We start from the raw sequence: 13,147 nt of genomic DNA, 5'->3' as shown, positions 1-13,147 counted from the left end.
CATATTTGATTAATTGGATAGGTCATTATTTCCCTAAGCTTGTTGCTGTAACACCCTAACCCATACTACCCTTAAAAACGTAATTTTAAAAACTTTTCAACAAGTGTAAAGGCAGAGTGCCACGCGGTAATTAAACACAAGCATACACACAGAGTATCATGAAATTTAACATGAAAAGCAACAGCGGATTCCAATTAAACCAAGCATGCATATATATACATATATATATACATAAGCCATATTCATCCCTAAGGATGTCACTTATACAAGAACTAGCATAACAAAAAGGTAACACCGATATACGATGAAATCCAAGCGTAATCCCCGACTCGATGTTACATTACCAGAGCATTCACTATTTACAAACTCTAGTCAAAAGCTAGTACTAAGAGGAGTAATCTATGCTAAGTCTCCTCACCAAAAGGTACTTCAACACCACGCTAGAACAGCAGTCTAAACGTCGGCACAATTCTCAGCCTGAATATCTGAACCCCCAAAGGTCCAGCAAATAACACAAAGCAGAGAGTTAGAAAACATAATCGCATATCATACGAGCATAAGAAAGACCTTACACTTTCGAACTACATCATACATATTCTAACTCACGCCAAAACATCGCACTAAACGATTATCAATTAATAAAGTTCAACACAATTCAACCAAATAATGTCACGTACCATTTATCAAATATATGCGCATTTACCCTAAGGTATCTAATGCCAATTAATTCACTGTCATGCCATCCCTAGACATAACTAAATGCATGTGGTACCAAGATGTCTCACCAACGGTGGACCAAGAACAGTTTTATATCATGCTGGATATGTCGGAACTTACCGAACCATCTTATCTCCCTTGGATAAGCCAAAACAGTTTTATATCCTGTTGGATAGCAGCTCTGGACTCATGGATTCATCTAATCCGATCCTCGGCTTCATTATGGACACATAATCCATTTTCGTTATTGGAACCCAAGTTTCCAATGTTCACATACAATCATGAATGCATGTATGCATACACATATCAACCATATGATATTCTCTAGCTCGAAGCTACTCTTTTATGAATGCGGGAACACAATCCTAACACATTCACTTAACATTGCAAATTAATGCCAAAACATAACATTGCTCATATTAAGCTACAACTTATTGCATACACGTTTATCAATCATATAATGATGAACAATAAGCATTAACAGTATCAACATGTATCAACAATCATGTAAGGATACCCTTAAACCATGTTACAAGTGCCTAATCACACTTACAAACATCAACAAGAATTGCTGTCACAGAGGCCTTCGCTAAGCGAAGCCTTAGCGAGACATAGCGAACCACGTTCCCGGAAGTCACCTGCTCATGGCGAGCATTGGCGAGCTTCAACGAACTATTCGCTGAGCGAAGGCTTAGCGAGCCTACGCGAACCTCACCCGGAAGTCACCTGCTCATGGCGAGCATTGGCGAGCTTCAGCGAACCTATTCGCTACAGCGAACTCCTGGTCGCTTAGCGAACCACACCAGAACAGAATATCTGTTCTTGAGTTATCTAAGGCGGTTTAACCTCAAATCAACTCAAAAATTCATTCAAACATGTTATAAATTCATATAAACAGCCATTCCAAACATATATGGTATCAAGGAACATTAATCATCCCTTCCAAACATCCAAATACCTCTAACAATCAAAATCATGGCAATTTCTTGGGTTTTAAGTAACTTTCATAAACTTTCCAAAAATGATCCAAACACATACATATTTATCATGGAATCAAGCTAGTGATTAACACATACAAAGTGATGATGAAGAACATCATACTCACATACAAAAGCTTAATCAAAATCTAAAAGAAATTGAGTGGGAGAGTTCGGGAACGGAGACATAGACAATCTCCCCTCTCCTTACCACTCAAGAATCATGAATTCTAATCTCTTACCTTAAGCAAAGATGATGATCCAAGCCTTCTCTTGCTCAAGCTTTCTCTTAGCCAAAACCCTAGCTCTTGCTCTATCTTGCTTCTACTCACTCAAACTCAAAGAAATGAATTTATGATACTATTCATATGTTTGACTTGCTACTTATACTACTTCTCATGTCATGAACCAAGCCCAAATGGCTTAGGCCCATGCCTCTCACGCCCCTTTAAGCCCAAAACAAGGTTCTCGCGCCTAATAACTTACGATCGGCTAAATAATTATTCGTCGCTCACTAAAATAATAAAAGCCAATTAATAAATAAAATAACATTTAATAAAATATACGAATACGAAAAATGGGTCGTTACAGTTGCTAATTAATATATGATATGATGACCCCTTGTTTAATTTAGCTAACACTAATGCTAGGTTTTTGGAAAATGAAATTGTTTTTGTTTATGGCTTGTTCAAGTAATGACAAATTTGAAACTTTAAGTTTAACTTAAGTGGCTTGTGTCATTTGAAAAGTTAGAATGAACAAACTGATTGATTTATTTATTTGGTTATGCAAATTAGGACAATTTTTATTATTTTTTGTTCCTAATTGTGTAAAGAAAATTGAAGTTTATTCTATGTCTTGTGTGTTACTAATATTAATATTAATTTATTTTTAAAGTGATCTTAGTATCATTAGTTCTTTCAAATTAATAATGGTCATATAATCCCTTTTACTTAAAAGTGGTCTTAGTTATCATATGAGATTGGTCTTAGTACCATATTAGAATTATCTCAGTGTCATTATTGATTGATATTGTAGTATCAATACGGGTGGTATGGTAGTACCATTAACGAAGGTGTATTTCTTGCTCAATTTCTACAATGCAGTAGTCTACTTGCACAATTTTGGGCAGTGCCGCGAAACATCTTAAAGAGAGCGATCTAGTCTACAACTCAACCCAGTAATTTCTTCGGTGGAAGAAAAAATTATTTTTAAACGTAAACTTAACAACAATAAGTCGTCTACAGTGTTATGACTGAAGGCGACTTGGTTAAAGGCTATGCTACCTTTCGAATTGTGGCTCGGCCAGTCTTGTCCTATTGACCCTTATTTAAAAGTTTGTCTATGCTTTCTTAGTTAGAAGAAGAAAGTTGGGACAGAGGCTTACAAGTCTATAGAGTCGGAAGTCAATGATAAAGGTTAATCATTACAAGGGTTTTTAACTCCGGCAAAAAAAAAAAAATTATGAAACACAAGTTTATAATCAAGAACATTAAATAGCTTTGTCACCCAACCACAAAAACAAATCAACATGTCTTCCTACTCAAAACGGTAAATAAATTTAACAAGAAGTTAAAGTATAAAGAGAAAGGAGAGAACAATTCAATGAATACAACCATAATGTATTATCTTTTGTGGTTGTATTATTTGTTTGTTTTGACAAGGATGTGCTTTGTCTTGTATATTAGGTTGAAGCTTAATATTGGTGAGGTTGATTTTGGTTGCTTCTTTGTTTTAACAGGGTGTTGTTCCTGTTTTATAGAGTTTTCTCTACTACTTATTTAACAACAAATGCCACTTTCATGACATAACAACTAGAAAAATTGAAAGAGTAAAGTAAAGAGACGAAAACTTAATCTTCCACCGACAAATTCGATGTTTATTTTAAGCAAACTGATTTAGTACATAGAGATAAGACCTTATTTAGTACCTCAAACAAGTCCTTACCTAATACATAGAAACAAAATCTCATAATACATAGAAATTAACAACAGAGAAACACAATGAAAAACATATAAAATGACACAGAAATACGATCAACAAAGACTTAAGTTAGTTCATTTCTTTTCAGTTGGAGGCCTCTGATGGGAGTGGCACCCAAACAATGTGCTTTACAGGGAAGAAATGACACAGTGGACCTTCCCCAGGCTTCATTCCAAGATACTTGAATATGATATGATTAGGAGGCATGTCAGATGTGTCTAGGTGGCAAATGGCCAAAGCATCCATAATGTCTCCATATTGACCCTTTAGAAGAACTTTGAAGATCCTGCTCCCTATGTCTAGATAATGACAATAGTAAAGAGCATAAGGGTAAGGCCTTGGGTGACAAGCTACCCATTTAGGAGCATAGATATCCTTTGATACTTCCAAAATGGTGTAGTTCTGCAAAGCTGCACCTGATGTTGTGGGGTATTGAGTTGTGAGAATGTTATATTTAGCGTCAGCACCAATAACACTATGAACAAATTCAACCATAGACTCCATTGAAGTAGGACAAGCTTTGGTCTCCCCTTTTTGTAGTGGAGATTCGCATTGATCAATTATGTCTTGCATATCTTCACCTTGAGGAGAATTTTTTGTGAGCTTAAATAGTTGAAGAAGGCTTGGTACTTGTGACTTGGATAAAGGAATGGAGTCGGCTACTTTTTTTGGCAAGAAATTAGCATATTCTCTGATAGGAAATGACAAGGTCATTACATTCCCTGCATACATATCTTCTATAGCGAAAAAAGCCATCTTGAATGCCTCTGTATGGTCAACTTTAGAAGATAATTTATCATTTGGTTTTGCATGTGAGTTTTTCAACAAACCATCAAGGTAAGCTTGAGTCGAGATGTGGGTAGCTTTTGATTTGTCAACTTGGCTATCTTTTAACCAACCATCAAGGTAAGCCTGTTTGATTGTTTTTTCGTTTTGGTCTTGGTTATCTTTCAACCATCCATCAAGATAAACTTGTTTGGAGTCAGCGGTGGATTTTGCTTTCTCATCTTGACTATCTTTCAACCATCCATCAAGGTAAGCTTGGTTGGAGTTGGTGTTGGATATTACTTTTTGGCCATCTTTCAACCATCCATCAAGATAAACTGAGTTGGAGTTGGCGGTCGACTTTGCTTGGTTGTCTTTCAACCAGCCATCAAGGTAAACATGATTGAAGTTAGGGTTGGATTTGTCATGGTTATCTTTCAACCATCCATCAAGGTAAACTTGGTTGGAGTTAGGGGTGGATTTTGTTTTCTTGGCTTGACTATCTTTCAACCATCCATCAAGGTAAGCTTGCTTGGCGTTAGGGGTTGATATTTCCTTTTGGCCATCTTTCAACCATCCATCAAGATAAACTTGGTTGGAGTTTGCGGTCAACTTTGCTTGGATGTCTTTCAACCAACCATCAAGGTAAACTTGATTGGAGTTAAGGTTGGATTTTTCTTGGCTATCTTTCAACCAGCCATCAAGGTAAGCTTGGTTGGAGTTGGAGTTGGATTTTTCTTTTTGGCCATCTTTCAACCATCCATCAAGGTAAACTTGGTTGGAGTTGAGGGTTGACTTTGCCTGGTTGTCTTTCAACCAACCATCAAGGTAAATTTGATTTGAGTTATGGTTGGATTTTTCTTGGCTATCTTTCAACCAACCATCAAGATAAACATGGTTGGAGTTGGGTTTGGATTTTTCTTTTTGGCCATCTTTCAACCAGCCATCAAGGTAAACTTGGTTGGAGTTTGAGGTGGATTTTGCCTTCTCAGCTTGGTTATCTTTCAACCATCCATCAAGGTAAGCTTGGTTGCCATTTGGTGTGGATTTTGCTTTTTGGCCATCTTTTAACCATCCATCAAGATAAGCTGGATTGGCGTTGGAGGTCGACTTTGCTTGGCTATCTTTCAACCAGCCATCAAGATAAGGTTGATCAGCTTGTTTTTCATTCTCTTGCTGAATCTTCATATCTCTGGCAAAGCTTCTGTGGTCATTCTACAATGCAATTGAATAAATAAGTATTAGAGAATAACAATTTAACTACATGTTTTGGATGATATATATATATATATATATATATATATATATATATATATATATATATATATATATGATCACATATACAAACACAAATGTTTTATTATGAGATACATATTTTACTACACAATGAAGATAAATTCATTTTGTATAATAGCATATTTTAAATAGAGTTTAATTGTCGTGCACCGTCGGTGCAATTTTTTTTTACACAAGCATCAAATGACGCGTTGCCACATCCAGGGGCGTCTCCGAGTTTTAGGAGGCTCTGTGCAAAATATAAAAGTGGCCCCTTAATAAAAAAAATTATCGATTTAAAATGCATATAATATAAAAAAAAAAACATTCTTGTAAACATATAAATTATCAATATTAAATCTTACATTAAACTAAATGGAACAAGAAATACAAAATAATTATCTTTGAATATAACGTCAAAAAGGAACATCATAATCTAAGATTAAATTTTATGCAAAGATTAAAATGGACTAGAACTATATTTACGAGTATAGATAACTAATATATTGATACTCATGATATTTATGAACATTTACAATATATAACTATTATTTTATGGTCTAAAAATTAATCTATTAATATACATCTGATATTTTATAGGTATAAATAATATATAAGTAATATTATAGTACCTCAAAATTTTGAGTTGAGGCTCTCAAAATTTTGAGGCCCTATACCGTCGCACGCCTCGCACATGCATGCGAGCCTCCTCTGGCCACATCATTTAATAAAGGTGACACATCATGTGTTTTTAATTACCATACATGATGTATCCGTATATTATTGGATGCATGTGCAAAATAACTTTACACCGACGGTGAATATAAATTAAATACTTTTAAATAACGAATAATGTAGGACCGTTTAGTTTGTGTGAAAAGTGTTATATATATTTTTTTATATATATTTTCATTCTAAAAGTGTTATATATATATTTTTATTATTAAAAAGGTAAATTAAAAAATATTTAAGAAAATAAAAATAGAGAACATATTTACAATTATAAACATCATTTTACAAAATCAAACATATAATGGACATAAAAACAACTTAAGAGGAAGATATTAACGCATGCATGAAATATAAATTCAACGAGCCCAATTGCTAATAAAGATGAAAATGAGCTAGTGATGATGGATATGATAAATAAATGTAAATTGAAATGTAAAGAATAAAGATACAAAAATGCATGCAAGTAAACACGATGATCAAGAGCAGCACAAGGATAAAAAAATAAGGGTGTTGCTAATTAGTGCACCCCGCACTAATTAAGAAATTCTTAAAAAAATAATATTTATATTGAGAAAATCAAAATTTAGATTTTTAAAGAAAGTGTTTGACTATACAACTTTAAATAAAAAAATTTCAAATATATATACTCTTAACTAATGCATCAGGTGCACTAGTTAGCATTTGCCAAAAAATAACTATGAATTAAGATAAATTATAAAGGGGCTACTCCCACTTGTTATTTACCAAAAGCCCACTTTCTATTGTTAAAACCAATTTTAAATAAAAGGGTAATTTTTTAAGTTTGTTATTTTTTTTTAAAAAAACATCATAACCGTTTCTTACATTTTTGCGGGCAGTGATATTCTAGTTGTGAGATTTTTTTGTGTTAATTATTGTGAGACTTACTTAAATCCACCGACTCTTTTTTCTTACTCAATAATACCAACCATAATTATGGTAATAAAAAAGGTTAAAGAATATATAGTAGTTTCGTTCATGGTATTATGCACGAAATGATCATTTGCAAATAATTTTTTTTTTGACAAAAAAAAAACAACTACCAAAATAAATTGAAAAAGATAGCGAGAAAGCTGTTATGGAAAAAAACGGTAATTATTAATAAAGAAGAATTTCTTATAAGTTTTTTATATAAAAATAAATGGAAATTACAAAAGTATTCTTTTTTGAAAATGCTATTTTTAAAATAAAAGATGATATTTTAGTAAACTCTAAGTGGAGTATACTTGCTAACTTCCTCCCACCTAAAAATGTGGGAGTAAGTTAGCAACCCCAAATTATAAATTATAAACTCATTATGATCAAGAGTAGCACTAATTAAAATGATGAAAACCGTAAATGTAAAGATATAACATGCATGCACGTAAACTCACAATAATCAAGAGCGTGACAAAAAAATGAGAAATAATGACGGATTACTATAAATAAATTATCAAAACCGGAAATAGCCGTTTCAAAAAAAAAAATATGTAAAGAGATAAGCATTAATGCATTGTATGCAAGTAAACTACTTACAATGATGAAGAGCAAGACAAAAGGGAGGAGAAAGAGAACAACTTTGTGCGCCATATCTTACTGCTATGCTTATTGTTGGAATACTGATGAATTGAAGTACAAAGAAGTGTGCTTTTTATAGGTGAATGAGAAGAAAAACGACAAATAATAATCACATGTAAACACACACTAGAACATCTACTTTTTAGATGCATTGAGAATTCAATGTATCTAGCCTATAATATATACTAAATACATTAGATACATTGAGAATCTGATTCGAGGGAGTAATATTTAATTTAGTCAAAAAAAAGACTTACTCCCTCTGTCCGAGAATAAATGACTTGTTTGACTACATTATTTACATTTTAGATACATTGAGAATTCAATGTATCTAGCTTAAAATATAGACTAAATACATTAATTATCTTTGAATTTAAAAACCACTCCCTCTAATCCTATATAGTCCACTTTTTTGGTACATTGGAAAACTAATGTATTTGGACTATATTATAGTTTAGATACATTAACATTTTAATATACCTAAATAGTAAAAATTCTCTTATAATTAGGACTAGAGGGAGTATAAGAAAACTTTCACTATTTAGATTCATTATAAAAATTATGTATTTTGACTATAATATTGTTTAAATACATCAATTCTATAATGAATATAAAAACTAGTAAAGTTTTTCTTATATATAGGACCGGAGTATTTAGGACTCGAGAGAGTAGTATTTAACTTAGTAAAAAAAGACTTACTCCCTCTGTCCAAAATAAATGACCTGTTTGACTACATTGAGAACATCTATTTCTTAGATACATTGAGAATTCAATGTATCTAGCCTATAATATAGACTAATTACATTAGATCCTCAATGAATTTAAAAACTACTCCCTTTAGTATCTAGACTATAATATTGTTTATGGTTAATTAGTTAAATGGTTCCTTAAACACATTTTATGTTTCATAATGGTTCTTTAAAGTAAAAAAGTCCGGATTGGTCCCTTAACTATATGACCATTAGTCACAATGGTCATTTCTATTAATTTTTAACACCAAATGTATTAAGTGGACCACCATTGCATGTGGTCCACCATAGATCTCAATAATTCTTTTAATTTAAGACATTTGATCTTATTGGAAAAAAATAGCCATTGAATTTTGAACGTACACTATATCTAATAATGCACCATTATCAACTAAACTTTTTCTCTATTTCTTCATCTTCGTTCTAAATTTCTTTTTCACATTTATCATCATCTTCATAAACCTTCAACCAAAACTCAGATCTGAGAAAATTAAAATCCAAAATCAAAGTTTTTCATGTGAATCTAAATCCAAAAAAACCCAAATCCTAAAAACATTGTTAACGCACAAGATGTTGATTTTTTTTGGATTGTTGTGGATAAATTGAAGCTTAGTAACTTTGATTTGTGTTGTTAATTTTCTACTTTAATGTGTTAATTTTGTACTTTTAATTAAATTGTTGGGTGGTGAAGGTTATCATTTTTAAGGTTAAACATGTTTTTGGTCCTTATAATTTTTCAGAATTTTCATTTTAGTTCCTGAATTTTTTTTCCACACTTTTTAGTCCCTAAAGTTTTTTCCGTCAATGTTTTTAGTCCCTACTTTTCATTCAACTTGTGTATACTTTCACATTTTTGTATTCATGTTTATAATATTATAAGAACATCTCCGATAAAAAACTAGAATTTTTTAAGATCAGATGAATTATTTATGAATTTTTATGTGCAAAAAACTAAAAAATTCATATTAAATTAATCTTTTGTTAAAAGAATTTAAATTTTTATAACAGAGATTCATATAATGTACTAAACATGATCGAAAAAAAAAATAAAATTAAAATGGTATGCACGAGTTGAATGAAAAGTAAGGACTAAAATGAAAATTGTAAGAAACTTTAGGGACTAAAAAGTGTGAAAAAAATCTTCAGGGACTAAAATGAAAATTCTAGAAAACTATAGGGACCAAAAACATATTTAACTCTTATTTTTATGGTATTGGTGGTTTATCTGAATTGACTGGTATGGAAAAGAGGTCTAGAGAATGGAATTTCAATGATTGGAGATGGGATGGTGATTTGTTTTTAGCTAGCCACGTAAATCCGGTGCCGGCGGAAGGTATGAGAGTAGGACAACAATTTTTCCCTCTCGAGTCTGGGATCTCGGTGGCTGGGGTTCGTCTAATACCTCTTACCAATTTAAGGATTTTTTTTTATGAAGTTGTTGATGAACATGAAGAATAAGAGAGAGAAGAAGATGCAGAATAAAAGAAATATTTACTTTATGATGGTTTACCATTACATTCACTAGACCTGCAAATCCTACCATTGCATTTTTAACAAAATGATCAAACGGTTCATATAAAAACAAATTAATGGAGATGACTATTGTGACTAACGGTCATATAGTTAAGGGATCATTGTGAAACCTAAAATGTCTTTAAGTGACCATTTAACTAATTAAGCCTATTGTTTACATACATAAATTCTATAATGAATATCTTATATATAGGACCTGAGGGAATATATCTTTGTTGGTGTAAGCCCTAGAGGCCAATTATTTATAATTGCATGATACTTGTATTGGACAATTTACTTATTAAATAAAGGTTTTTCTTTATTATGTTTATGTGTTAAATAATAATAGAGTCCCTAGAATAGTAAGTTCATTGAATGGAACGTTAAGTGTGACTTAATCGTGAGAATCCATTACACATGAGAATACTATTCTTAAAACATCCGTAGTCGAGCTTTACTGTGAATTGGGATAACATCAAAACATAGAGACTATTATGTTGGTAGACTGCTGATCACATCTCACGGATCATAGATAAAGAGTTATCAAGTCTTCACATAGATATAAATATTAAGAGTAATATTTATATCGGATTGACCCACCATGAGAATACTACATAGTATGTTATGAAATGTCATAAGATATTCTCATAGTGATAAGTGGTGTATTCCACCCTTCGACCTGAAACCACTATGTTCCCTAGATGTAGGAGTGTAGTACTTTGTCGCCATTCAAAGTTATCCGTAACAGGATGACTATAAAGTTGGTTGATGGGTATTCCACGAATCATGCTAAGGGACATGAGTGACCTAGAGTGTGACAAACCATGGAGGACACGAGATGCTACTCCGGCGAAAGGGAAGGTGTTCGCCTTGTGGGGCTCGGAGCCAGATGCATGAGGTAACTAATTTTCGAGGACGAAAATTCTATAAGTGGGGGAGAGTTGTAACGCCCCGACTTTTAGAATTATTCGTTTATTTTGAATTTAGTTAATCCTTGTCTATTTTGTTAGGAATTAATGGTTTAGATGTTTTTGCGTGATTATCTAATTATTTTAGCATGTTAAATAATTAGTTGACGGAAATTTGAAGTACATAAGATGAAGTAGGAAAATAAATGATTTAGAAGTAGTTAGAGAAATTGGGCCTTGTAGCATGAATTGGGAGGTAATAAAATAATAATAAATATTAAATAATAAAACAAAATCCTCATAACTTGGAGACATAAAATAACCTAGTTTTTTTTTATAAGTAGGCTAAAGTAGTGACAAATTAGGATTGCCCACTATTTTACCGAAACAGAAAAATAAAATAGAGAAGAAAAGAGAGGATTCACGAGAGAAAGAAAGAGGAGAAAAACCACGGAGATCACTACTAGACAGGTAAGGGGTTTGTTCAACTCACTTAGGGAATTATGGATTTATAGTTTTATGAATGCGGTCGTCTTATTATTAATTGCTAGTGTTATTGTTGTTGTGTTGTTGTTGCTACTATGCGTATTGGTTGCTTTCCAATCACCATATGATATTGTTGCTCTTGTGTGTTGTGTTTGAAAAATCGCGTCCTATGTGCTGTTAAGTTTGAATGAGTTGCCAATAAGGGTGTTGTCATCTTTATAGAAAGGAAAAGAAAAGGAAGAAAACTTTAAACACCACAATTTTAGTAAACTAAGATTTTGTGTTACTAACACACAAGCCACTGTTCCCATGATGATTTGGGTGTCTAAACTAGTTTACAGAAGTAACTAGGATAATCTTGGGTTGGACTTTGAACGTCCATATAAGAGGTTGTTGTTCAATTTTAAAGAGAGATTGGACCCTCTTTTTACATGCGATTCAATTGCCGAATATTAAAAATAATTATAGGTATCTCTTTAAAATCGAACGATGATCAAAAAGATATATAGAACGTTGAATATCGTTGAGAAACGAGAGAGAAATAACCGGGTCGGATTCCGGGTCGCACGACCCGTTTTACAGCAAACCGGGTGAAGAAGGAGGTGAACAGTGTCACTTCCCTTCGCCCAGTCCCAGCCTCGGAGAGTGGCGGCGCGTGAGACCTCCAGGAGACTCCAATTGTTTTATTTCTTTTTACAGTAAAATAGTAAATAATTTTACGAGAATTTTGGTACCACTTTGATAATTTTTGGACACTCGTAGCTATTTTTAATTAATTATTTAGAGTAAAAATGTGATTAAAAATATTATAATTTCGTGAAAATTTCCCAAAAAAATTATGTACAGTATTTTGAATATTTAGAACCCTTTGGTGTGATTCACTCTCTCTGGTTCCTAGATTTGAAATTATTTCATAATTGTTGTCTATTAAATTGAGTTAATTTTCTAACTAAAATTGCAAATCAGTTTTTAATTAAATTACTTGAGTCGGGGCTGTTTCGGGTATTGGTCGGTCGCTGTTAAAAAGAGTAAACTAATTAGTTGGACTAAGATTGGACTATCGTTGGTGTTGTCTTAAATCGTTGTTCGTTATTAGTAGCGGTGTCGTTTTAGTCATGTTGTTGTAGTTGGTTATTAATAAGTGTTGAGATATATTATTAATAACGATGTTGAATTATAATATTATGATTATAATGTTGTTGAAGTATTATTATTATTATTATTATTATTATTATTATTATTACTATTATTATTATGAGGTAGTCATGAGGTAGTAAAGATGTCGTAATGATGTCATATATATTATTATTATTATGAGGTAGCCATGAGGTAGTAAAGATATCAAAATGATGTCGTATATATAATTATTATTATTATGAGGTAGCCATGAGGTAGCAAAGATGTCATAATGGTTATCGAATTATATATTATAATGGTGTAGTAATGATGTAACAATGAAGTTGATGAA

The 13,147-nt window shown here is 32.3% G+C and overlaps 1 protein-coding gene across 1 annotated transcript; it reads right to left on the bottom strand.

Moving 5' to 3' along the window:
• Positions 1 to 3,761: 3,761 nt before the first annotated feature.
• Positions 3,762 to 8,057, bottom strand: LOC123911200 (BURP domain-containing protein 9-like). Its single transcript, XM_045962568.1, has 3 exons — positions 7,983 to 8,057; positions 5,189 to 5,657; positions 3,762 to 4,969 (listed from the first exon to the last, which is right to left on the bottom strand). Exons 1-3 carry the CDS (start codon positions 8,034 to 8,036, stop codon positions 3,762 to 3,764), a joined length of 1,731 nt encoding a protein of 576 aa, XP_045818524.1. The 5' UTR covers positions 8,037 to 8,057.
• Between the last annotated feature and the right edge of the window lie 5,090 nt (positions 8,058 to 13,147).

The sequence above is a fragment of the Trifolium pratense genome, linkage group LG2 (genome assembly GCF_020283565.1).
Source record: "Trifolium pratense cultivar HEN17-A07 linkage group LG2, ARS_RC_1.1, whole genome shotgun sequence".
In the NCBI taxonomy this organism is placed as follows: domain Eukaryota; kingdom Viridiplantae; phylum Streptophyta; class Magnoliopsida; order Fabales; family Fabaceae; genus Trifolium; species Trifolium pratense.
The sequence above is the reverse complement of the archived record's forward strand: the minus strand, read 5'-3'. Positions and strand labels throughout refer to the sequence as shown.

Bases quoted from the DNA above. Each gene is read 5' to 3' on its own strand.
- LOC123911200 (XM_045962568.1), bottom strand. From the start codon at position 8,036: ATGGCGCACAAAGTTGTTCTCTTTCTCCTCCCTTTTGTCTTGCTCTTC. The intron at 5,658-7,982 runs GTAAGTAGTTTA...ATTGCATTGTAG, and splicing joins TTGTCTTGCTCTTCATCATT to AATGACCACAGAAGCTTTGC. The intron at 4,970-5,188 runs GCCAAAAAGAAA...ACGCCAAGCAAG, and splicing joins TGATGGATGGTTGAAAGATG to CTTACCTTGATGGATGGTTG.